The sequence below is a fragment of the Sciurus carolinensis genome, chromosome 8, assembly GCF_902686445.1.
Source record: "Sciurus carolinensis chromosome 8, mSciCar1.2, whole genome shotgun sequence".
NCBI classification, from domain to species: Eukaryota; Metazoa; Chordata; class Mammalia; order Rodentia; family Sciuridae; genus Sciurus; species Sciurus carolinensis.
In genome coordinates, this window is record NC_062220.1 from 118,495,466 (window position 1) to 118,522,203 (window position 26,738).

General features: G+C 43.2%; 3 protein-coding genes across 11 annotated transcripts in view; all 3 read left to right on the forward strand.

The window, feature by feature from the left end:
* The window catches only part of LOC124991706 (immunoglobulin lambda-1 light chain-like), a 1,192,366-nt gene that overhangs the window by 208,166 nt on the left and 957,462 nt on the right, over positions 1-26,738 (forward strand). The window lies entirely within an intron of this gene.
* LOC124991707 (immunoglobulin lambda-1 light chain-like) overlaps positions 1-26,738 on the forward strand; it is a 1,154,667-nt gene that overhangs the window by 166,008 nt on the left and 961,921 nt on the right. The window lies entirely within an intron of this gene.
* Positions 11,660-26,738, forward strand: part of LOC124991709 (immunoglobulin lambda-1 light chain-like) — a 981,515-nt gene continuing 966,436 nt past the window's right edge. The window contains exons 1-2 of one of the 2 annotated variants that reach the window (XM_047562461.1): positions 11,660-11,740; positions 12,101-12,398. In XM_047562461.1, coding sequence (XP_047418417.1) covers positions 11,695-11,740; positions 12,101-12,398 — 344 coding nt within the window. In that variant the 5' untranslated portion in view covers positions 11,660-11,694. The remainder of the gene's footprint in view (positions 11,741-12,100; positions 12,399-26,738) is intronic. The other variant, XM_047562462.1, reaches the window with a different exon arrangement.

The window sequence follows — 26,738 nt, forward strand, 5'->3', positions numbered from 1 at the left end:
TAGTCACTGGGTGTGTCCCTCCTAATGGGTCCCTCATCCTCACTACCCCTCTCATCTCCTCTCTTGCAGTCACCATCAGTTCCTATGTACTGACAAATTCATCTTCAGTGTCAGTGTCTTTAGGTCAGAAGGTCGCAATCACCGACTCTGTAGATAAATGCTCAGGTGCCCATGTTCACTTGTACCAGTAAAAGCCAGTTGTGTCCTTGTATTGGTAATTTTATGAGGACAGCAACTATCTCTTAGGGATCCTTGACCAATCATCCTGCTTCAGCTCAGGGAACACAGCCACCCTTACCATCATCAGGTCCCAGGTTGGAGATGAGGCACATTATTATTTTTAAGGGTGGAACAGCAATGCAGAAGCACACAGAGACTCAGCAGATGGAGAAGTAAGACAGAAACCCCTTTTTTGTTTAACTTCATATAGCACCCAGGAAAATAGGAGATTAAGTTGTAAGCTGGTCTTGCCCCAATCACCCAGAACTGAAGCCCTAGGATGACCTTTCCTTCCAGCCCTCCAAGTATGCACCAAAGAGGGTTTCTCAGGAGTGGATTTACAGGTGGTATAACCAGACTATCCTGGTGTCTTTTGTTTTGTTTTAGTGTTTTGGATTTTTTAATTAAATGTGTATAGGGGATAGAAGACCAAAGTGGAAGGTATCATCTGACCTCTGTTCTTGATCCCTGAATTTATATTTAGTGTCGACTGGGACACATTAGGTTCACGTGTCCTGGATTAGTCCCAGGAATGTCCAGATCTTGATGAACTCCTGAAGTCCCACACTCCTAAGAAGTTTGTGATTTGAACAGAGCAAACCAGTCCTCTGTTATTGCTCCAGGTACCTGCTGCAAGACTGACTACCCATTTCCACACTGAGGATGATTCAGGTATGATGATTGCCTGAAGTCAAGATACTGGCTCTGCCTCTGTGTGTTTCCAAATTCACCTAACTGCAGTCATCATAGTTCCAAATGCCCTTGTAGCCACCAGTTGACCATTTATACATTTAAACCCATATAATAAACAGTCATTAATACATTCATCCATGTGTTCCATACCATACCTGGATAATTTCTGAATTGATATTGTGCTTGTTAATAATTCCTGGAAATGCATCGGTAATGCTGAATCTCAGAAAAGCAAATTTTTTTTTCACCAAGGGTAAACAGAAACATACAATAAAGGAAATTCTGAAAACTATTTCAAAATATAAAGCACATAGTCCACCCACTGGTATTTGGAACTCACACAATTTATATTCCTCAAAATCTCCAAAGAAAGATGATATCAAGATTCATGCTCCCATGAAACTATCCTTGGTAAAACCATAAATATACTCAAGTTATCATCCTAAAATTATGCAAAATCTTTTCTGACTACTAGATAACATGATTCTTCTCAAATCTGTTCCACATTCAATTTTCAAACACTTTACCTCAAAGACAGAGAAATAAAGTGAATTACTGTTAGCTTATCTTATGTTGGAAGATAAAGGATGAAAGGGGATGAGAAATAAGAATGTTTGAATAACTTCTAAGCACATCTTAATTCTAAATACTTCTATCTCCCTGAGACCAGACCCAGGTCATAGCTGATAGTCATTATGACTCTTCCTGATGTATTCACCTAGACCTTTAGGAATCACTCCCCATCCTGGTGGGAGGACCCAAGTTCATTCCTAAAGACTTTGGTCCCTGATCAGTCCTGCCTTAATGGGGATGTGGTGACTTTCTGTCTTTAGTCAGAGAATTTGAGGGCTGCCTGCATTTGATATACATTCCTTATGCTATTGCTTTAATGTTTCCACCAAAACTGAGGTTGAAATTCAGTCCCCATGGTGAGATAGTTAGAGGGTAGAAGTGTGATCTTTGTATGTAGAGGTGGAATCTTTGAAAGTTATTAAAGTTAAATGAAGGAATATGGGAGAACCTTAATCCAAAGGGATTATAGATTTCAAAGAGAAACATAAGCAAGATTTCTGTCTTGCCATATGATGCCCTCAGCCACCTCAGGTTTCTGCAGTGTTTGGCAGCAGAAAGACCCTCAACAGAGATCAAATATAAGCTGATGCCACGTTCTTGGACATGGAGAACCACGAACTAAATAAACCTTTTTACCTCCTAATTAACCAGTCTGTAATCAGTGATAACACCAGGAAAAGGACTAAGTCAGAAAATTAGAACCTGGCAATAAGGCCTTTGTCAGCAACTGATGCATGAAAAGTTAGAAACAGAGACTGGAGGACTTTAGAGGAAAAGGCCAGAAAAAAGATCAAAATGCTGAAAATGAAATGCAATGGGTAATCTGGTGGATATCCAGAAGACAAAAAGCCTAGGAAATGTTATAACTTTTTAGAGACTGGCTTTGTGGCAATTACCAGAATGCTGATATATTTGTGGACAGATGATGACATACTGCTGATGAGGACTTGAATGGAAAGGAGCAATGGCTTGTTTAAAAACAAGCCAATATGATCTTTATTGAGAGGGAGGAAAGAATCAAGCTGAACTGTGCCTCTTCCTCAGGGCTTGATGGAAAGACTGAGGAATAAGTGGTGAAAGAAATTTCTAGGCACAAAAATCCTTGAGGTTGTTGCCTGGGAACTTTTACCCAATTACAATAATAAAAGAGAGTAAAGGAATTTTATGAAGGTAGAATTTATTAGTGAAAAAGAAACAGAATGTAAAAAATATACAAAAGTCATTGTCAAACACTGAGGTACAATACAGGTTTAGGAGGAAATTACAAGCATGTTGCAAAGATAACACTACCTAAGTACATAGGCAGAAATAAATGGCAGACAAATGCCAAATTTCAAGAGAATGGGGAAGAAGCCCATCCAAGCAGGGATCAAAAGTCTAGGAATGCAGAATGAATCTGGGAAACCAGCTCAGTGTGCTCTCCAAGGACTTTTGTTTGGACTGTCTTGGCACTTTACTCTCTGTACAAGAGTACACTGCTCAGCTACCTCAGCATGGGTTCAAATCAGCCCAGTCCTGGCTCATTTTGCCAATCCAGCGAGCACAGATGTAAGACTTGGCAGTGATTACATCCACGTTTTCCTGATAATGCAGTCCAGGAGGATGTTCTGCCTCTGGGATCATGGATGTATTCACCAAGATTTCAAAAGTTATATTGATCTGCATAGGAACCCAAAGAGAAATCAGCCAGAGGGACAGAGGCATCACAGAGTCCCCACAGGGATAATGCCTATTGGAGCTAAAGGAGTGGGATGCTTTCCAGATTCCAGAAGTGTAGAGCCATTGGCAATGTACTCACCTAGAAATGCTACAGGTACAGGACTTAAAACCGTGGGAGTGACCACATGGACTGACCTCAGCAAATTCTTGGGGACTGGGCTGACTGAGGCCTTGGGGTACAACTCTCACCTTAAGCTACAGAGAATGTCAGACCTGTGTAGATTTTTAAATTGATGTCTTCCCTGCTGTGTTACAGACATCCTTTGGTCCAGTTTTGTCTTCTACTGGCCTATACCTTCTTTTTGAAATGGGAAAGTCTGCTTTGTGCCTGTTGCACAATTGTAGGAAGTAGAAAATGCTATAATACTACAGACTCAGGGCTGAAGATGTGTACCTTCAAACAAGATGGTATTTTCAATGTGATATTAGGATGACTTAAGAGTTGAAGCTCTTTGGAAAAAATGAATGCATTTTCATGTGTGAAAAGAACATGAGTTTGGGCGACCAGGTATTTAAGGTCCACAACAAAACTCATGTTGAATTTTTCCCTACTTGTCAGATATTAAGATGGAAACTTAATGTGCCTATGATATTTGGAGTGTCAGTTTTGGAAAAACATTAATTTTAAATGAGATGGCGATGGTAGAGCACTCTTCAAAGAGACTATGAATTTTTAAGACAAAGAGGAGAAGCCTCACCAAGGATATGGTGTCTCTATCACTGTGTAATGCCTTGAGTCATCTTGAGACTCTGTAGATGGGTCTCATCAGAGACTGCCAAAGAAGACCTTGAACATCTTAGACTTCAATACTCCTAGATGTTAGAATGCATATTCACCCACAGGACTTAATTCTGAACCCAGGGAGAGGCATGGGATATGGTCCACCTGCCCAGTGTGTCACTGAGCCTCAGTTCTGCTCCTTCTCCAACCTAGACACAAAAAACTACCTCACACAGTGATCACTACTGGATCTGTCTGATGTGTGATTGCTGATTCATACAGTTTTGTATGTGTGATCCCTTGAAGTCCCATGTGGACTTGCTTCTGCCAAAACTTGGTATTTCAGGAACAATTTTTCAAAAGATGCATAATTCCTATTAGAGATGACTGGACTTATTCCAGAACTCCATGTTCAACACTTGGATTCTCCTAGAGGGGATTGACCTAAACACAAGGATTTTGCTCTCATGCCAATTTCAACACTATCACAAGACTACTGAATACAATTGCCCAAACAAAAGGGTAACTGACACCCTTGTGTGACACACAGACACCCTTCCTAGTCTGGAATCCACAACCACTCATCAGCCTCTCTTAATATTAGAATTGGAGAAATTTCCCCAATTTTGAGTTATGTTGCTTGCTGAAATTTTATAGTTTTTGAGGGTTCTGCTCCCATTGGTGGGAAGCATACAATCAAATAATTTGTTCATTATTTTGTGGAAGATTTTTGTCCATTATTTTGGCTCAGAAAACTCGAAAAAACTAAAATCTAACTATTTGAGGTAATATGGAGGAACAAAACTTATTATATCTCTCACTCTCTGGACTGCAAATGTCTTTCCAAACCTTTCAATACTCTTGCCAATTTACACCCATCCAATACAGTTACAGTGAAGTGGTATAGTGCCAGGATGTCCTTCTTGTCACCTTGGTCCAAGCACACATGGAGAGTGAATGAAGTACAGAGGTAAAAGTTATATGCACTGTTGTGCATTTCCTGTGAATGCACACCATTTCTGATCCTGCTTTCTTAGAGGAAGAGAGAGGAACTCAGCTTCCCCATCAGTGGTGCATTCCATACACATCCAGACATGTATTCTGTTCCAGCACATTCCAAAGATCATTCAGAAATGGAAAGTAAGATGACTTTCTGTGTGGACATGCAGAAATTTACTTCTACCTTCCAGGATTCATTCAAATGTTATTAAAGGCAAACCATAAATTAAATCAATGCAAAAACCCACCATAATCATCATTCCCTTAGATCTTAAAGGTGGCACTAGTTTATGCCACTCCCCTCCAATGTTATGCTTTTTTTAACTTGTGAATTTGGATGGGGTAGAAATAGGGGAAGACTCATAGTGTAGCATGAGCACAACAATCCTAGAGTGAAACGGTTCAGTGTTTCCCAGTCATGAATTCTGTATTATAAATACTCGATCTGCCCTGGTAGTGAGCCAGCACCAATGAGAAACTTAAAGAAGCAGTCACAGCAATGCCCATTAAACTTCAGAAACACAGGCGGCAGCTATATTTTGCTCACCCTGACATGTCAAGTGTCCTGTTATGCTGAAGATGTTCTTTGGGGACACTTCTTGTAGTACATTCTTCCTGAGAAAACTTCCTCATGTCTAGAATTGGGGATTAAAATGGGTAATAGAATAGCTATTTAATTTTTCTTCATTAATTCTGAGAGTTTAGCATCAACAGGAAGTGCCAGCTATCTACACCATCAAAAGATGCTGAACCATCCCTGATTTTCTCTACAGTACAGATCTGTGGACAGTCTCTTGGAATTGTTCTTTATAGTTGTACCCACTTTTCTTCTGGTGGTTATGCATATTCGTGTGACCAGTTATAATTGAGTACTATTATCACTATTTCAATCAATAGTCCATTTCTATAAGCATCTGCTGCCATCTGCACTGGGCATAGAGCCCCTCAGTAATGCAGGTGTCCTCACACCTTCATGGGCATATCATTTGCTGAAAGGAATGACCTCCAGGCCCTTCTGAGCACAGAGTCATCTTTAAGGACCCAGTCTGGAGTGGAAATGTTGCCCAGATAGTGAAAGTGTAACTCCTGGATTGAGGTTGAATCTTCAGGACCAGACCTCTCCTCTCTGTGTTCCTGGGACTGAGCCGTGCTCTGGAAAACACATAACTCCTCCATTTTAGCTGATTTGCATAACAGACAAGGATTCCCCAATAAAGAGGTGAGGCAATCTTAGGAAGTAGCCAGGTTAGTCTGAGTCCCAGGAGGTAACGTCAGGGAGGACTCCACTCTGACCTGGACAACCTTCTCTTAGGCAGCCTCACTCACTGCACAGGTGTTGTCCCAGGGTTCCTGCACACCCACCCACCCAGGTGAGGTGTCTGTCATCAGCCTATTTCTGATTCTGAACTCTGTGGGCCATGTGTGTGGTGGGCAGGCTGCTTAGTATCCTGATGCAGGAGAGTGAACTAAATGACTGAAGTACACACATTGTGATCACTGGCTCGTGTAAGGTGAGGGGCTGCAACTGTCAGGAAGATGGACAGGCTTCCTCATGAATTCAGAGGCACCTTTCTCCTACCAGACTCGATGGCCACTCAAAGTAAGATTGAAGTGACTTTAATCATCATCAGTGACCCCAGGTAGACAGTCAGAGCCATATGCTCTGAAGATAAATTGGGGAATAAAGATGCATATTCTTACCAAAAAAAAAAAAAAAAAAAAAAAAAAAACAGGCAGGCCCAGTTGTTGCTCATCAATGATGAAAGCTAATGGCCCACACACAACTCTAATCAATTCTTTGGTTCCAATTTGGGAAAAATGGCCATGGGAACATCATTGTTTTCAGGCTGGAGGCAAGATCAACAATTTCTGTGCCATGGCGCATGGCACTGAATGCAACTCAAGCTGGCTCACAACAACACAAACAAATGTACACATGGGACAAGACTTTGCACACTCCAGCCTGAGTTTTACTCATCCTTTGAACAATGACCGTGCCTTTGGTCTCCACTCACAAAGCTATATATTCAGTATGCAGAAGTAACAGGAGAATGTAGATGTCTATAGGAAATGTGGTATTCCAAAATAATTAGTTTAATCTTAAATCCCCAGTCTTGTCACTTTCTTAAAGAGCCTTGCAGGAACTAGTACACATATTCCATGATGCAAAATGACTCCAGAGAGTCTGGTTAGACACTTACACTCTCTTTCTCCCGTTTCTACATGGAGTGTGTCAGAAGGGGCACTTGTTTTCTGACCTTCCTCTAATAACTTGGTATTGAGAGAAGGCAAACAATTGTGAGCCCAACACTATAGAGTCCTCAGGATGGAAGGGCTGACATGCCCATAAAAACTCTTGGTGTTTGATATCAAGATCACCACATAGCCCATGACATGAAGCAGTGCACAGTTGACTCTCAGGTATGACCAAGGACAAACTATCCCTCATTCCCACAACCAAGGAGATATGCTCATGAGCCTCCCAAGTCATAACATAATTAAACCCGGTGCAGCAACAAACATACAGGTGTTTGTCAGTAAAGAGTAAATTCTGGGTTGGATTGTCAACATTTGTGCAAATACAAGTCCATGAAAGATATCAGAAACTAAGACAGGTGTATTATCTTGGGATTGGCAGTCATGCTGATATTTGTCCTCTATACTAAAATGTCTTCTGAAATCTCTAACAATATTATACGCAGGCTGAATTCTTGATACAGTCTAAGACGAAGTGTTTTAGAAAGTTTACCCTTTGGTCATTAGGATCATGTAGATATGCCATTACAGACATGCGGTGACCTACAAGGCCATTAATTCAGATATTGGTAAGGGGTAATGGGGGATTAAGAAAGAAATACAACCATTAAGAGAGAAAGCTGCAATCAGGTGGGAAACTGATCTTGGTTGAGAGAACAGTGACCACTTATTAATATAGAGCACACATTAATTTACTGCACACTTATTATATAGGGTCTCAAAATCAGGAATTCAAAGACTATGGAGGCATTGTTCTTTGTGCGCTAGAAAGTTGCAGGACTAGAAACATTCGAGTAGCTATTCCACAGTTGCAATGCTAAGAACTACCTGTGATATCCAGGAAGCACATGGTCCAAATTTTTTATTAAGCAGGCAGTCTTGGAGGATATAGCACTGTTGAAACTCTGTGGTTATCTTGCTATGCTCAGAATCCTCTATTCCTGGGAGCTGGTGTCTGAGATCAAGGCCAAACTCACACAACTTACATGTTTTGCAGAGAACCTTAGTGAACAGGGCATCACCATAGCAACTGTGCAATCTTGACCCATATTTTTGGCATGGGAACTTCCCAGCATTTGCAGGCACACCACAACCATGAGACAATCAAAATCTCTGATTCAAATCAACTCACTCTACACAGATATTTTTAAAAAATAAATAAAAACCTCTTTTATATAGCTTGGAGACTTCATTATGAACTAATATAGAATTTGTAGAAGTGCTGGACCACACAGGAAAAATCAAACTACATATTATTTACTGCAAAAACTACCACTGAAAACTAGATTTACATTTTATGCAAATAGACCCTGAGCTTTCAATAGATGATACATTGTATCCAGATATATGAGGACTAAATTGTCACTTCAGGAAATGTTCATGAAATGAATGCTGTAGTTGCTTGTAATCTGGATATTTGGTCTTTGGGAAAGGTACAGAGACCTGGACACTCTTGCAATAGTCTGTTCAGGCCCAATAGAGGGGTAGTGCCCCCCACCACCAGGCAGATGGATTATTCACAGGAAGAAGTCTTGTGCTTCCAGAACCCAAATATTTTGGCTGAGGATATACCCACATTCTTGCCCAGCCCAGAATAACCCTTGTACATCAAGGGAAGGCAATGAAAGGGAGTCAAGAAGCTTCGACTCTTATCACTCCTCCCTCAGGGACCTAGTGACAGTCACTCCTTTTCTCAGCCCCATTCCTTTTCTTTCCTATGAACTACACTCCCCATATTCTATGCTTCCAGGTCAGGGAATATGTGACTTGCCAAGGAAAATATTGCTGTGTCACTCGTCAAACAGTGGAACACACTCAACACCTGTCACAGGACAGGAGGCAGAGTTGTTAGCCTAAGTTCCCACCCGGATGCATGGTAGGTACAGGGTAGAGGAGAGGAACAAGCAAACACCCTCTGGGTATCAAGTTCCAGGTAAGCAGGGCAGTGACTGGAGGAACCCACTGTGCCTCATCTTTCCCTGTACTTGAGGATCATAATGTGCTACACAGATGACAGCCAACCAACTTCATGACCAGGAAATTTCCCCATTAATTGCTCTGATTGTGCATTTGTCCTGCCATCAAAATCTTCCTCAGGAAATAATATTATGTTGGACTAAACAGGTTACAATCTTGGTCTCCTCCCGTTGCCACTTTCTTCTCCCCTCATCCCATACCCAGACTCTTCCCACACTTCATGGACTCCACAGTTCCCACAAACGTGCTGTAATTTGTGTCTCACGTGTCTTGATGGCAGTCCCAGTGACACATCTGCAGGGAGAGTCCCAGCCTCACATTATATCCCAGGCTGCCCATCACTCTCTCTAATCACTGTATTAATTACCTGCATATCATTATTCCTGCATGGTTCTTCCACTAACATTGTTTTAGTTAATTGATTTATTTGTGCTAATTATTTCCCTTGTGAGTCCTGGATTTATTATAAATGCAAGAACACATGCATGAAAACAGACTCATGGGCACATGGAGGCTAATTTTTCTCTTTCATAAAACAAATCTGAGGCATAATATTTCCTGTTTTCCAGCATTCACCCATTCACTGTGGGACCTGGGGTCATTTTCAGCTTCTGTCCTACCATCCTTACCACCTTAGCATTACATTTTTTCTTCTTGACTTAAGAACCCAGGATGGCTCTTGGAGATCCAGCAATCAAACCCATATTTAAGAGGAACAGTGGTGCAAAATCCAATGTAGTTCTCTTCCTCACAAGTACAGAATTATACTAACAAGAAACTCTGGTCAACTAGTGTTCCATGCCGTGATCCTGCATTGTACTACATGGTCAATCCTAGTTGCTTGGGACTTGGAAAAAGTGTCTGGTTTTGAAGAAAGAGAAGGGACAAAGCTCAGGCTCAGGTAGGTGGGACAGTTTATCAAAATGTAAACTAGAGGTGACCAAAGCACAGACCCAATCAGAAGATGGAAGCTCCTAGACAAGGATGCATCATGTTGCTGCTAAATTTCCAGGATGGAACAAGGTGGAGACCACAATGAAACTGAATAAGCATTGGTGGTAAATGGTCTCCTGTCTGTGTCTGTGGTTCTGGAGCCACAACTCACCCATGTTGACCTTGTACCTGCAGCTGACCCCAGAAAGTGTCATTTCCTGAGCCGGTGTCACCAAGTACCAGGCCATAGAACAACTTCCATTCCCACTCACCACACTAGAGAAATATGCAGAGATAACTCAGGTGAGCTCTAACCCTCTTCTTCTGAATGCACTTATTCATAGTTTCCTGTGTAATCTGATCCTCTCTTTCTTGATCCTGAGCTTGGTAATTTCTATAGAAAGAAAATGAATTTCTTCCCCTGCCAAACCTCAAGAAATGCTGAACCTAAGAGGCAGGTTCTTTATCTGCACCTGAACCAAGAATGTCCTGAACCTGCAGAAGCCAGTGTGGACTGGCCAGAAGAGGGCAGTAGAGAACCATCTGACAAAGCCCCCTAGGCTTGGGGAGGGCCTGGGTTTCAGGATTCTAACATGCAAAAATGTTCCTAACCACAACCTGGTATCTGAAAAACAGGTGTCCTTTTGAATCAACATTATCCTTGAAACAAGTACAAATTCGTGGTCTCCATTTCTTTTATATCTAGTTATTATAGAATGTTTCTATTTGTTAGGTATTTGCACAGGAAATCCTCCTGCTTTTCCTGAAACTTCCCAAACAAAGATCATCTCCTTGAGCTAAACCCTGAGTTTGTCATACATTTCCCAAATGGCAGATCTCATCCTGGCAGGGAGATTTCACATGCAGTAGAGTTAGTGAACATGGCATGGAACCTGGAGGAAAGTCTGGATTTTTCTTCAGTATTGTCATTAACATTCATGTACATATTCTTTGATGTCTGTGTCGCCTAGATCTGACCTTTGTAGAAAGCCCCTGTTGATATGGCATAGGTCCAGGATTCCTCAGACTGCCATTCCTTCTGAAATTCTGTAATTGTCCATCAGAATTGCACCATAGATGTTGAACTTGTCACATGCTGGATTTATGAGGCAGAACATTCAAATCTGCATTCACAGCAGGGACATAGAGATATAGCATCTCATTGGATCTTTTAGAAACCAGAGACACTGATGGAGGAATTTGATTGACCCACACAACCTAGGAGCTATATCTGGGACAGGTCCCGTAACTGGCAAACCTCCCATTGTCAACCATGAACGTGATTTAGACTACAAAGACAGACTAATCTTTATTTAGCCAGGTGAACCCAGATTCAAGGCTGGAAAATAGCTGGGGTTGGACATATGAAGCAGAAATTGAGACCAACAAGTGAAGGAGCTAACTGTGGGCTGAGGGTATTTCTTCAGTGCCGCCCCTCTCCTCTTTGTGTCCCTGGGGATGAGCTCTTCTCTGGGCACCACACAGCTTCCTGAATAGCAGCCCAGGGTGATTTGCATAATAGGTGGCTCTCCCCAGCAAGAGAATAAGAGATGTCTGGATGAACCCAACACAGATTAGGACTTAGAAGCAGCCACAGGGACACAATGAACTGGATGGCCCTTCTCCTCAGCTTCCTGGCTCATTGCACAGGTGCTGCCCGAATATACACCCCAAGCCACAGCTTCAGTACAATATACCTGGCCTTAATTCTATGCCCAGCAGGGCTTTATCTGTGGTGGGCATGATGTTCTGGATGAGACTTTTGGGCTAAAATCCCCACACTGTGCTCTCTGGCTTCATGAGCCTGAGGAGGGAAGGGGATGGGCTTGCTCATGGGTTCAGATGTCGATTTCTCTGTCATGATCATGGGCCACTGTGTCTGATTTGATGCTAGAGCATGACCTTGGGCCCACAGATTTCCTGTAGCTCTTCCAGTTTGGAGGGAAAGCAGTAGTTCATGGGAAGTTTCCTTCATCATTATTCTTCCTCTCTCCTTTTATTTCCCTACAGGTTCTGTAGCCTCATACGTGCTGACTCAGCCACCCTCAGTATCGGTGACAGCAGGACAGACGGCCAGAATCACCTGTGAAGGCAACAACATTGGAAGTAGATATGCACACTGGTACCAGCAGAAGCCACAACAGGCCCCTGTGCTGGTCATCTACGAAAACAACAACCGACCCTCTGGGATCCCTGACCGATTCTCTGGCTCCAACTCTGGGAACACAGCCACCTTGACCATCAGTGGGGCCCAGGCTGGAGATGAGGCTGACTATTACTGTCAGGTGTGGGATAGCAGCAGTGCTGCTCACAGTGACACAGGCAGACAGGGAAGTGAGACAGAAACCTCCACCAGCCTGGTACCCATGGCCCCTCGCTGCTCTTGTCACCCTCACAGCAGAGAGCTTGACAAGAAGAATGGAGGAAGTCTGTAATTCCACCCCTGACCCCACGTTCCTGAGAGAAAATGGGAAGGTTCCTGTATCTCTCCAGGTTCAGTTGATTCCATTGGAACCTGAGCAAGTGATTTTATTCACTTGAACTTCCAACTCCCAAAGGCCACAGCAAGAGTTCACTCATACAAAATTGAGTCTTAGTATTAAGGAGAATTTCACTGTGGCAGGGTCTTATCTACGGTTAAGAAGGGAGAGGACAGGGGTGGTTCTAGAGTTGGAGAATGCATCCTAAGGTAGGTCCCTCAGGGAAGGATTTGATGAATATTCATGTAACCAGCATTGTACTGGGTAGGATTGGTGCACACTAGGCATGGGGTTCTTGCTGTTGGTGTTGATTAGTAAACTTTTATTTAATAACCTTGCTGTTTGCCCAGGCCATAACTATTTCTTCAGTTAACCCAGTTGTTTACTTGGGAAATCTGTTTTCAGGAATGTCCCCAAAGCAAAGATTACAGTTTACACTTCCTCCACGGGAGCACAAATGTCCTGGGTCCAATGTGCAACTGACATTGGTGACCTCAGTCCTCAGCCCCAGGAAACACTCTATGCAGGATGACAGTGACCTATCGAGAGGGGAGCATGTGACATTCCCAAAGAAAATGAGACACACCTGTGTCCACATACAGGGTAGACAAGTGCAGCGTCAACCATCCCAGATGTGTAAAACTTTCCACTGGGAGAGAAATAACAATGTTAGAGCCCCAGTGGTTTTGTTTGCAGGGTTCCTGTTGGAGGAAATGTCCTTCCCAGGTCCATGACTGTCCTGGCTACTCTGAGGTCTAGCTGGAAGATAAACCAGGTCATCTCTGCTCCAGTTCCTTCCCCAGCAGTGTTTTCAGGCTCCTCCATCCCTCTGCATCAACTTCGCCTCATCATGAATCCCTTTCAGCCATGATCTCCCCTCCTTCTGTCCCCTGCTCCAAGACTTCCCCTCTGCAAGTCCAGGAACCTCCCTCTACTTCATGTCAGGCTCTGCAGAGGCCATGCCCAGAGTCATAGCCAGAAGCTTCTGTCCCCATTAGCTTCAGGGCAGTCATTAGGTTGCCAGAGCAAGCACCTCTGGGGACATCAGCCTCCTCCACAATGAAATATGTGCCAGACAACTGACCTGAGTCCTCTGACATTACTCACTGACCCCAAAAACAGCCCAAGGAAACCTCAAATCCATTCCTCCTTCTGATGGAGCATGATGTCACCTTGGATGCCTCCTGTTGGCCACGCCTCACTCCGCCCATGTCTCCTACAAGACTAAAAGTCCTTTGTCACCTAGTGGGCAATACACCCTGAATTCTCCTCAGTAGTCATATGAACTTGATAATCAAGTATATCAAAGAAAAAATTCAACACCCATTTCTACATCAGTAAATGAGTTTATTCTTTTATTTATTTAATTCATGTACACCTGTACAAAAAGAGTCAAAATTTCACAAGAATAGAGACACTAACTTAAAATGCAGGGAGTATTTCAAATAAAGAATCTGATATTTGAGGTTCCTTTGCTCAGTATCCCTCATTGAAACATGCTTTCTTCTTCTTACTGTCGCATCCTCAAATGTAGTTCCTCTGCAGGGCCTGTGTAGCCCTATAGTGCAGAGTGTACCTCAGTACCTCCCTGGTGTGGTACTAGAGTCATGTGGTCCTTATGGGAAAGCTATGGATCTGTAATGGGTAGGACAGAGGCCTCTTCATCCTAATTAGGGGATTTTGTGCTGCCAGAAATGGGGTAAGAAAAAGTCTCCCACTCCAACCCCTTTGCCACTAGTCTGGGCCACTCTAAGCCTTCCTGGACAAATCTAGAGCTCACTTTGGTACCACTCACTGATCCCCAAGTTTCAACTTTCTGTTTTTAGAACAAGAACCCTGCCCAGGTATGGGTTCAGGAATCAGGGCTCTAATGCACCTCCACCAGAGTCTAGAATCCTCTGCTGCTCCTTCTACATAGTTGACAACACCAGGGCCCTGTCCCCAGACTCCTCTTCACAGGACTCTGAGGTTGTCTATGACCTTAGCCTCAAAGCAGGGGAGTTTGTAGGGGTGGACCTCTCAGAATGAGACTTCTGTCACCTGAAATAACATGTCCTAGGTTCTTATGAAAATCAGATTTCCCCTGTACAGATTGTCAAGAGAACCATGTCAGCCACCTATTCAGGAAAAAGGGGAGCAAGCAGGAGTATAGAGAGAACCAGCAGAGCAACCCTGCACAGCACAGCAACCTGCTCACTCTCCATATTTGCCAGCTCTAATCTGGGCAGTCCTGTGAACACCATAACCCAAAGGCTGTAATGGGTTCCTGGTGATGGCCAGGCCGTGAAGCAGTAGGAACTGAGCTGTGTGGGACACAAGCTATGTCTCCCAGCCTTACCTTCTTGCACTTTCCCCTCCCCAGGCCCTCTGGACAAACTCTGCTACAAAGAGAACAAGATCTAAATTTAGCATACCTGGGTCATTTCCTCAATTTGACAACACTGTTCTGTTGTCCTGAAAATTGAGTCTCCCTCAGCCTACTGGGAAATGGGAAGACTTGTGAAGATCTTTAATATTTTTCTTTCAAATTCAATGATACAATAACAGAAATGGTCTCATGAATTGAAAAGAGGTTCAGCCTGGATCTCACTGAATGAGACCATCATTGAAGTCCTTTCCTTCCTCTGGGGAAATATGGAAAATGAATCAGCAAACAGTTGGTTTTCCATGTGGTGGGAGCAGGCTTCCCATACAGAAAATAGAAAGAAGTTGCAAGTTTGAAAGAAAGGGCACACTAGGTTGATGTGGAAGTCATCCACCATGCACTGCAAATGTGGGTGATGGAGTAAATTAGCTATAACTGAGGTGAGTATGAGGAGAAGGAAGAAAAAGGTGATAGTCACGTAAAGAGGGTTGGTCTCTGGTGCCAGAGTATCAGGTGCTCCACTTACATTGTGAATATTCCTGTTGGAGAAGGGAAAGCCTCAGTCTTGATTCCTATGTATAAATTGAAGTAGTAAATGTTCCCAGAAAGTGTCACAAAAGTATCTCTGGACCTCAACACTTTACATAAGACCTACAGTTTTTTCTTCAAGCTCCAGTTTACTATCAAAACATAAGACCTAGGCACAGCTTTTCACACTGAAACTCTGTTATAGATATTGTACCAGCCTGTCTCCTTGCACAACATGAATGCTGCCTCTCTATGCTGCACTGCAAAGGGTACAGCTCACACAGAGGGAGGGGTCACTTCTGTGCACATTATTGGAGGTGACAGAGGCTTTTGGTGTCACCTACAGTGAAGTGCCAGTTCCTGGTCTTCTCCACATCCAGATGGCAGCAGAAGTTCTGCCAGGTCAGAGGCTAGAGCTGCTGAATACAGACAAAGAGGGAGACCAGCATGCGGGTTTCAGGACAGGTGATCAAGGATCAGGCATTGAAGTGGGTATCAAGACAATCCATCCTATCCTCTGGGCTACTGTGATCATGGTGTGAGTGTCAGACTCTGTGTCTCTTGAGAACATTTAAAGAAGCTGAGGACACAGTGCAGGATTCACCTAAGAAAGAGTGTGGAGGAAGCTAGCCTTAGGTATCAGCCTGAGCAGAACTTGTTGTGCTAAAAATCACTCAAGGAACCAAGCTGAGGTCCAGGTACCCCAGAAGGAAGCTCAGTGTGAAAATGAGGGGCTCCCAGGGCTTGTGTCCTTTCTCTAATATGACTGCATGAGGTTCGTGCCTCGTCTTAGGGTACTGTTGATCACTGTCCATAAGTTCTCCCAGGTATTACCCCTCCATCCTGGGAACTTGCAGAGATGCCTTCCTACTCATCCCTGGCCTCTGCTCCCATGTCCAGGCACAACATCCCTTAAGACTTTTTGATCATATTCAGTAACAGGTTGGGGTAGGACACTTGGACCCTTCCCTGGTTGGAGCATGCACAGCCTCCTTGAGGGGACTCTGCAGAGTGCTCTGGAATCTCACTTGCCCTCAGGGCCCTAAGTGACCATGGGCCCGAACTTGGTTATGTAAAAGATCCTCTTTGCTGGAGGGATCTTTATCCACCCACTCTCCAGAGATCATCCATGTACAACCAGTACCCAAACAAGCTTCAAAGACACTGCAGGTTTCAAGGTTTTTTTTCTCATGGAGTTCTGGCTTCTGGAAGGAGTAGCAAGATTATGTACATCATTTTTCAAATAAAAAATAAGAATTAATCCCTGATGCCATTTTCTAGTCTATTGTGGAAAGGGACTGCAATTTGTGATAAGTCCAAACACTCAGATGATTATTTTGACAAACAAAATGTCATGTATGAAATGACTTAGCAACACTTCTAATAACATAGTGCTTCATTCTAATGAAATGACTAGGGTGAGTCCAAATTTCACCTGAAGTCTCAGAGAGGAGAAGGAAAGAGAAGGATGAAAGTGGTCCACCTTCTGCTTTCAGGTATCCTCAATGGCCTCTCAGCAGGTTTCAGCTTATACCAGTCATGGTCACTGGGTTACCATAAGATGTGACTGTCCACTCCGTAGTCCATTTCAGCAGTCTAAATTGTCCTGCTCATAGTGCGTCCTTCATCCTCAGGGCATCTCTCCTCTTCTGTATTGCAGGATCCTGAAAGGTCAATAGCCCTGCTGACCTGGGCCATCACACCCCATAACTGAAAGGAAACAGGAAGATGGTTACAGGTAGATCTCCAGAAGGTGACTATGATGAGGGGTCTTTGGTTCTAGTGCTGATTTTCTACCTAGAGCAGCTGGAGGAAGCTGGGACTCTATCCCTTTTCTTTATTCTCCTGTACTATCTCATATCCGGTTAGAATGTTAACCAGTAACTCTAAATGAAGAAAAAATGTTCATAATAACCACTTACTTAGAGACCTTGGTAAGACTAATTGTGCTATAGATCTTCAAACACAGAATTCTGGGACATCTCCTTCACGACCTTGACCCTTCTCTCGGTCACCTTTTCACTCTCTGTATTAATACCTGCTTCTGTCCTGTCCCTAGGCTCAGCCCTCAAGTTATCCTGAGCTGGGTCTGCTTCAAACACTATGATCAACCGAGAAAGAGACCCAAGAGGAGAAGTAGTCTAAATGGTCCTGCTCAGAATGGGTCCTTCATCCTCAGGGCATCTCTCCTCTTCTATATTGCAGGATCTGTGTCCTCTTAAGAGCTGAAGTTTGATATTCTCAGTTTCAGTGTCTCTCGGACAGACAGTCACAATCCCCAGTTCTGGTGATGTGCTGACAAAAGAATACACTCACTGGAACCACCTTATGCCAGGTCAGACCTCTGCTCAAATGATAAACAAAGTGAGCAGCCTTCAGATATCCCTGAGAGATATTTTGGTTCCAACCTAACACAGCACAAACTGAATATGAGGCTGTTACTATTCGTCATGGGAAAGCAGAGGTACTCATCTCACATTGACACAAAATGATGGGAAGTGAGACACAAACTCCTTCCAACTCCTTCCATGTTGGTGTCACTTTCTTCCAGTACCAGAAGGCCTGGAGACAAACCATGAGCAAGTCTGCCATAGCTCACCCAGTCCTGAGGAAAGGCTGCCCTCCCTTCATAGCTCTCTTGCCAGTCTCTGCAGGGGTTGTGGGGATCAGGGGAGGATTTATGGCTGGACGGACCACATCGTCCTGCAGTTTTCTAGTCCAAAGTGTGAGAATTGGCGTCATGGCCAGAGTGGAAATACAATCAGAGGGATTCTTACGTCTGGCAGTCATGGTCACTGGGTTACCATAAGATATGACTGTCCATTCATTAGTCCATTAGTCCACTCATTAGTCCATTGTGTCTTTCAGCAGATGAAAGACACAAATATTCCCTAAAACCTTGTTGATCAAGTTTCTAGTTCTTGAAGAGCTAAGGACATTTTCTCAGCACTAGGTTCTCTCAGACAGCACTAACAAAGAGAGGCAGCTTGAGAAAATTTGACACTCATCACAGAGTAGTGATAGGACAAACCTATAGGTTTCATTTTGGTGGTGATACATCCTTTTGGTGTGTCACTGAGGACCAGGGGCAGGTACCTGCCACATAAAACCTTCTAAGTTGAACAGTTGACTGTTGGGGTGGACCTTCCTTTGACCAGTACACAGACTATGGTCATCACTGCACCCATGTGCATCCGAGTGTGCACATGTATTCAGCATTTCCCGTGAATTAAGTCATTTAAACACAACCCCCTCTGATCCAAGCATTATTCTTATCACAGATGGGACAGCTGAGACTCAGAGAACAGGAGGAACTTGCCTGATTTCAGAGCCTGAAAGGGACATGTCCAGCACATTCCAGGTCTTTAAGCCTTAGAGTGTCTGCTCTTATCCACAATCCTGTGACCTCTCATTATGCTTTCAAATTCAGGACTCCAGTCTCTCTTCACAGTTCCAGAGTGCTTATTTGTAACACCATGGAAGGAGTAGAGGAACTATTCCCTTTCCTGTTCACAGAACTGAGGGAGAAAATGGCCCTTGATAAAGGAAGAGAGACTTCTACAAGAGGGTTCAGGCGGATGGGATTATGGAGGGAGGAGGACATGGGTGGGGAGGCAGGGCAAGGAGGTGTTGAAAGTACAGGTTTGAGGTGAGCCTACTGGAAGGACTCTTGATCAACTTTCTCTCCTTAAAGGAATTAGGCAAGGTATCTTCATCTCTGTTCCTTCAACAGAATACATGAGGACATATTGTGCCCAAGCCTAAATCTACTGTTGGGTTATTACAAATGTCTACCTGAAGTGCTGTTTTTTTTCAATCATTTGCCAAAGAAGCTACAATACAATAAGGGTTCAGAATTGGTAATTCTGCATGAACTAGTGATATACTTCTGGCTCCATTTATCCTGTACACAGCACAGCAGTGTGCACTGTGACACTTGGACTGGGAACTTTTTAAAAAATGCTCCAGTGTAAATGGCATCCACCCATGACATCTATATAGCCTTTTTTTTTCTTTTATTCGTACCAGGGACTGAATCCCAGTGGCACTTAACCTCTGAGAAATATCCCCAGGCTTTTTAAATATTTTACTTCGACAGGGTGTCACAGAGTTGCTGAGGGCCTTGTAAATTTGCTGAGGCTTGCTTTGAACTTCATTACTACTGCCTCGGCTTCCAGAGCTGCTGTGATTGAGGTGTGTGCCACCGTGCCTAGTAATGTGAGGCCCTTCTTCTGAACTTAGGATATTACCAGCACAGAGCCATTAGGCTCAGAGCTCAGACAAGAGTGCAGAAAAAACAAGCTGGGGAAGAGAACAACAAATCTGCATCCACTGCTCCTCCCTTCTCTAGCTGTAAAAAGACAGGATAAAAGGGACTCCTGCCTAGTCCAGGCCCACCTTGGCTGGCTTCACAATTACCTCCTAGCCCTAGTTTTCCTCCATATAGCTGAATGTCTCAAAGCAATCTGAGGACCCTCTCACTATTTTCCTCCAAACAAAGATTCTAAGGGGAGGTCTTTCCCATTCTCCTAAGCACTCAGTGTTACTCATGATTTTGTATGTCCAAGGTTGACTACTGTGAGTCTGCTAGTGTCTGGTCACCACCAAGTGCAGCAGGATCCTGTCAAAACTGAGAATTGCAAACCATGAAATGATAAATAAGATGATAAATAAGGTTAACCTCAAAGCAAAGATAGATTATATACAGGAGCAGAATAGGTTTGCAAATCAGGAGACAGTTTCATTTAGAAACCAAATAAGTGTTCCATCAAGGTAAAGGTAGACTGTATTTCTAAAGAGAAAATGGGGATCAACAGGTGTTGGAAATTGCTTTGAACAACCTTTGATTAGTCCATGCATTAACTAAAGTGTTTTGGAAGAATTTGGATTGGTTATGTGGTCTCTCCATATACGAAACTACACATGCTTGTTTGTCAGGTCGATACCATAGTGGGGATTATCTATAGGCTATACATCTTTTAAGAAAATATCATCAACAGAAGTCTCAGGAATAGAATCTGTCACAATCAGTGGTATGCTGAGCACATTTTTTTCAAAAAAATATTTATTATCCAGACATTCAGTTAAGGGTTTTTGTCTGTAAAGAAAAGGGTAGTCTGTCAAATTTTGACCTGAGTTGCACAGTCTTTTCTCCCTCTCTTGAACAGATTACAATAATTTTAATTTTTCCAGAATCCAGAAGAAAACACTTGGTCCTCAAGAGGCAGGACATGGGACTTGACCCCAGGGGTGAGTACAGAGCCATGTCTAGAAGGAAAGAGTGTGCTTGTCAGGAGGGTTGTGCGCCGGACAACAGGGAGCATAGCTTGGTCTCTCCAGCTGTTTCATATTCTAGAACACTATTTCACCATATATGGGAACCATGTCCTAATACATATAATTAGTCAACACACATTGTTCTCCAATTTTTTTTCCAGGACATTCTGTGTGTTTGTGTGTGTGGGTGTGTATGTGTGTGGAGTGCGTGTGAATGAATGTACACACATACTCATGTACATATGCAGAGTTCTGAAAGAGAGGGACCTCTTATGGGCCATCTGGAGAGCAAGAGATGCTTTGAGGGCTCTCCAACTCTTCTTTTAAAGCAAGCTTCATGAGAGGAATGGGAAGGGATGTGAGGATGACATCAGTCTAGTGATCACAAGACATTTATGGTTGTAGGAAAATGCTCAGGATCATTAGGCTAATGTGGTCTCCAATATCTGAACAGGAGATAACACCAAAAAGTGCCCTACATTATAGGTTCCTGGGAAAGAACCCTCTATTATAGTTTGTGTATCTCCCTTCACTGAAAATATCCTAAAAATGGGTGTATTTGTGGGCAAAATAACAGTGAACCAGGCAATTTTCAAAAGTGTGTCGATTTTCAGTGACTTTAAAATTGTGAGTGATGATTGGCAGATTGATCAAAATTTTGAGAATGGCAGCCCTGGGGGAACCGTCTTGATAAGTGGCAGGCCTAGGAGAAGGAACTGTCTAGGGAATGAAAGAATGAAGAGCAGTAGTACAAGCCTTTCAATTAAAAAATTCTATTTCCATTTTTGTTCTTTTGTTTCCTTTCTACATAACATTAATTTAATGTTTATCCATGTGTAGGTGTTTTGAATGACAATGACATTTTACTGCTCTACCCAATCGACACATTCAGACATCTCCCTTATGCCAAATCTTGGTTTTTCTCAGATATATGGGTTTAGAAAGGCCACGGCTGGCAACTAGACAACTGATTCCCCATCAATCCCTGACTCCACAAGAGGTTCCATGTTCCTCCAATGAGAAAATTAGACATCCTCCCAACACATGGCTCCCCACCCAGAAGTGAGAGCCCAACTCTGGCAGTTGCCATGAAGATTGGTCTGTGTGTCTTCTAAGATGGCTAATGTCACACATGGGCCTTATGCCTGGATGAGGTTCCATTAACAGGGAGATGAGCAGGACAAGGGGCACATTGATTTCCAGCTACACAGGGAAACCCAGAGATGTAGCAGAGGAAATACGCCAGAGTTGAAGAGATGAACAGGGAAACACTGGAGCACTTTCCAGAAAATGGCAACCTGTTTGCTACATGCTGGGATGGTGGGCATGGTGCAGAGTCCTCCTATTGGCAGCTATTTCTCATCACAAAAACCAGTGATCTCACTTATCAAAAGTCCTGTATTTTAAGTAACAGTATTCTAGGATTTGAAAGCTAACCAAAGGAAGCTGTTCAGAAAAACTACTGCCTTCTGGATACTGCTGTTGCTACTCAGCTCTCCCTGATAATAGAGGATCATTTGTGGATGGTCAAATAACTCCCATCTCCTACCACGATTGCAGCTTAAGAAGCAAGGAGGGGACAGTGGCAGAAGCAGAAGCAGGTGGGGATGGCAGATCAAATATTTGGAAAGATCATGAGATAAAAGGGAATTCTGATTGGGTTCCTTTCTATGTGCGCTGCAGTGAGAACAGATTCAGAGTGTTTTAGGTTTGTAGGAACCTCCTTTGGGACATCTGGGAGGTGTGCTTGAGAAAGAGACAGTCTTTCTTCCCATCTCTTCAACAAACCCGCAAAACATTGATGTGGCACCTTCTCTTCCTTTCCCTGAGAATTGATGTCCAGAGAAGAGGGGGGATTTTATGAGCCTAGGATGGTAGTACCCTAGAGAAGGGATGATCACACATGCCTGGATTCAGTCCATCTGTGGAATTCCAGAACGAAGAGTATCCTTTCCCCATGGAGACCTGGGGACAGGGCAGGGGATCTCACAGATACCAGTAGGACAGTTCACACATCACCCAGAGGGAAGGACATACTCAATTCAAATATGACATAGAGGGAGTCACAGCAAGCCTATGCATGCTCAGTTGTGTTGGTCACCACTTCCTGTGAGTCTCATGATGTCACTCCACAGAAATTATCTTTTCTAGGATTTAAACAAAGCTGCCACATAGCCTGCACTTCCCTACACTGTGCCTTGGATAACAGTTTCAGGAATTAACTTTCAGGACACTTACCTAAGGACAAATTGTCAGCAGGCAATTTTTAAAAAGGAAACACAGAAACTTCCTCTAGCTCCACTATGCCTGTGTTAGTACTGACATCTCATAGGAATGTGAAAACACATGAAAGAAAATCATACTCTGATCTAAAAAGTACTGGGTTATAGTAGCTACAACTTCCTTACCCAACTATGAGAACTTAAATCAGGTAGACTATTTGTATTAGGAAATTCCTTACTCCTAATTAATCCTTGATTATAATAATCCTTGAGTATTTCTGCTGATAGTTTCTGAGTAGCCAAAGGATGAAGATCTGGCCACCCTCCCAGGCCTTGAGCCACCCAGGGATTGATTGTGGCAGTACTCCCACAAGCAGCGTAATGAACAGACGGGCAGCAGAAAAATGGCTGAGTATTCACCATATACCTTGCTGAGCCCACATGGTTTTCCTGGTATAGTCAAAGTGATTATTGTCAGTCTTGTTCTTCCTAGATCTTACTCTTTGTTCCTCTTCAGGGATCTTGGAGATATATTCCTACAATAGTATTATTCTTGACACTTCTGCCTCCCTGTCTCACAGATCTGACTCTGGAATAGTTGCCTATTTATCTGATACATATCCAGGATCTCTGCTTCCCCATAGTCTATCCATTTGGCTTAACATTCTGTCACCATCTATAAACATCTGTGCTCACCAGCATCCCACTTCCTTCTGCTCTACTCTGTGATCTATCATGCCAGACATTGCTGCCTCTCCTCCTTCAGCAGCTCTCTCACCTCCCACTATCCCCCGTTGATGTGAGTTTCTCTCCTAGGGACAGTTCCCCAATTTTGTCTTTGTGACTTCTCAGTGTGAGGCATAATAAGCAAATGCTTATTAAACTTGTGTTAACTTAATTGTTTGTTTTGCAGCACTATTCATTGAACCCAAGGGATTCCACCTTGAAGCTACAACTATAGCTCCCTTTCTTTTTTTCCTGAATTTTGACACAAGGTAGCATTAAGTTATCCAGGATGACTTTGAATTTGTTATCCACCTGCCTCAACTTCCTGTGTGCCTGGGATCACAGACATGAACCACTGTACCTGGCTTAATATTCATTACTTGTTAGATTTTCCTGAGCAAATGAAGAATACTTAATCATAATTAATTCTTAATGAGGACTTCCTGGAGTTTTCAGATTATTTGAACTTTATACAACCATTTCTATTCCAATGTGACCCCTATCTGACCCTGGGAGCACACTGGGAATTCTGAGGCAGAACATAGGATGTGCCCCAAGAATTCACAGTTAAGAACAGAAATAGCATTTCAAGTTTCTTTAAACACTCCAGGTGTATTTATCAAGGTAGGGATTTTATCCTACTGGAGTTGGGCTACCTTGGATAGGATCCTGCACTTGTCTATGTCTCTTTCTACACATGTAGCCTTATTAGGAGAGGTGAGTTCTATGAAAGAACATCTAAAATGCAACCAGAACTCACTTAATATCTGGACTGTACTGAAAAACATTTATTGACAGGACACCCTTGAAGGCTCAGATCACAGAATCACCTTCCTCTGAGGCAGGATGAATTACAGAGATTCATTCCAGTATAATTACAACACTGTGTCTATTAGGCTACCTGCTGGTCAGGACCAGGATCACCACATGGGCAGAATGTCAGACTATGTATAAAGTTCAGTGACCCTCAACTCTGCACTCTGTATGGTGAGGACAGTATAAGAACAAGGCCAAGACAGAGTCGGGGTGGGGGAAGGGCAGCCAGGCAACTTCCCCAGAGCCCACTGCAGCAGTCGCCCAGGTTGGATTCTCTGGGTGCAGCTGCTGCTCATGGCATCACCGACGCCCAGAGGTCTTTTGCCAGGTGCTTCTGCCCCAGGCAGGCACTGCTGCCATCACCCACATGTTTTTTCTTGAGGCACAGCTGCCCCTGATGCCACTGCCGCAGGTGCCCAGAGGTCTTTCCTCCAGGCGCAGCTGGTGCAGTTGACACCATAACAGATGCTTTTGTGGGCCTGGGGGTCAGCTGCCCTCCTCGCTGCCTTGGACACCGTCTGCCATCTACACTGCTTCAGCTGCTGTTACTACCACTGACACCGCTGCCCTAAAGCTACTGTCACTCACTTGAGGTCCCTTTGTGGTATCCTCTCTGGGAGCTGCTGCAGCTGCAGCCACAGTAGTGGCTGCTGCCACTGTTCCCTCACTCCCCCCACCTGCTGCCAAAGCCACCGATATCTGCGCTCTGCTGCTGACCCCCTTCCTGCTGCCACTGACTCCTGCTACTTCCACTTCCACCACTGCCCAGAGGTCCTGCCAGGAAGACTCCAGTGTCATTGAGATCTTGAGATTGTGACCTGGCCAAACCCAGGACATCAGAGGCCCAGATAGGTGAGATAGTGATTGGGTCTGCCAGGCCTGTCTGGACCAGGAAGTCTTGTGGGAAGTCAGAGACAGGGCTGAGAAGCTTTCGGATACTGGCAGAGAGTTGTTCAATATTCCAGGGCAATTTATTTTATTTTAATTTTTTTTCTTCTCCAACTTCTCTCTCCACCATATTTGGAGCAGGTTTTTTTTTTTTTTTTTTGGTTACTAGGTTTGTTGAAAATGGTAATATTTGCATGATCTTTTGCAGTCCTGCTGTATATTCTGTATATTTTTTTACTTTTTTCTTCTCTTTATATATATTCTTAGTCTTACGCGTCTGCCTTCCTAGATTCACTTTCTACATTTTCCCCACATAACAACAATCTCTGTTGGTTCCTCTCTCACTCTTCCTGTAGATTTTTGCTTCTGGTTTATCTGTTTACCCCAAAGCCAAGTCAAATTCCCACCTCCTTCAATCACACCCTACCACTTCAGTTATTACCTATCAGGGGATTAAATCACTGATTGTGTTAAGACTCTTTCAACCCAATCATTTCTCCTTTGAATTTTCTTACATTGTTTCACACATGAACTTTTGGGGGATACCTAATATCTAAACCATAACAATTGACCATTTTTGTTTCTTCTTTTGAGAAGTGTCTGTTTAATTCATTTGCCCACTTATTAATTGAGTTATCTGTTTTTTTGGTGTAAAGTATATTGAATTTTTATATATTCTAGATCTTATTCCTCTGTCAGAAGAGTAGCTAGCAAATATTTTCTCCTATTTTGGGGGTTCCCTTCCACATTACAGATTGTTTTCTCTGGTATGCACAAGTTTTTCAATTTGATGTTCTTCTATTTATTACTCTTGGCATTACTTTAGGGGGCCTATTGAGAAAGTAATTGCCTAAACCAAAAAACTGGAGTGCTAAACTATGGCTTCCTCTGGGATTTGCATATCTTCTGGTCTATTCTGAGGTCTTTGATCTGTTTTGAATTAAGTTTTATTCAGGGTGGGAGATTGGGCTCTAGTTTTATTCTTCTACCTCTTCCACCATGTGCTTCTACAATGATACTTTTGTGAAGGAATCAGCATGTCATGTACACCTGCAAAACTGTGAGCCAAAATAAACCTGTTCTCCTGCAAATCTTTCTTTTAGGTATTCTGGTGACAGTGAAGAAGATCTGAAAGACACAAATGAATAGTCACAGAGCACATTAGTTGTTCTGATAGTTCTTTCCAGCATGAAAGGCTGAGTGGAGACCTAAGACTGAACAAGGACAAGAGATGGGAACTTGAGAACCTGAGGAATAATACAATCAATAATTTAGTCTTAACAGACATATATAGAATATTTCATCCATCAATTAAAAAATACACATTTTTCTGGGCAGCACAAGGA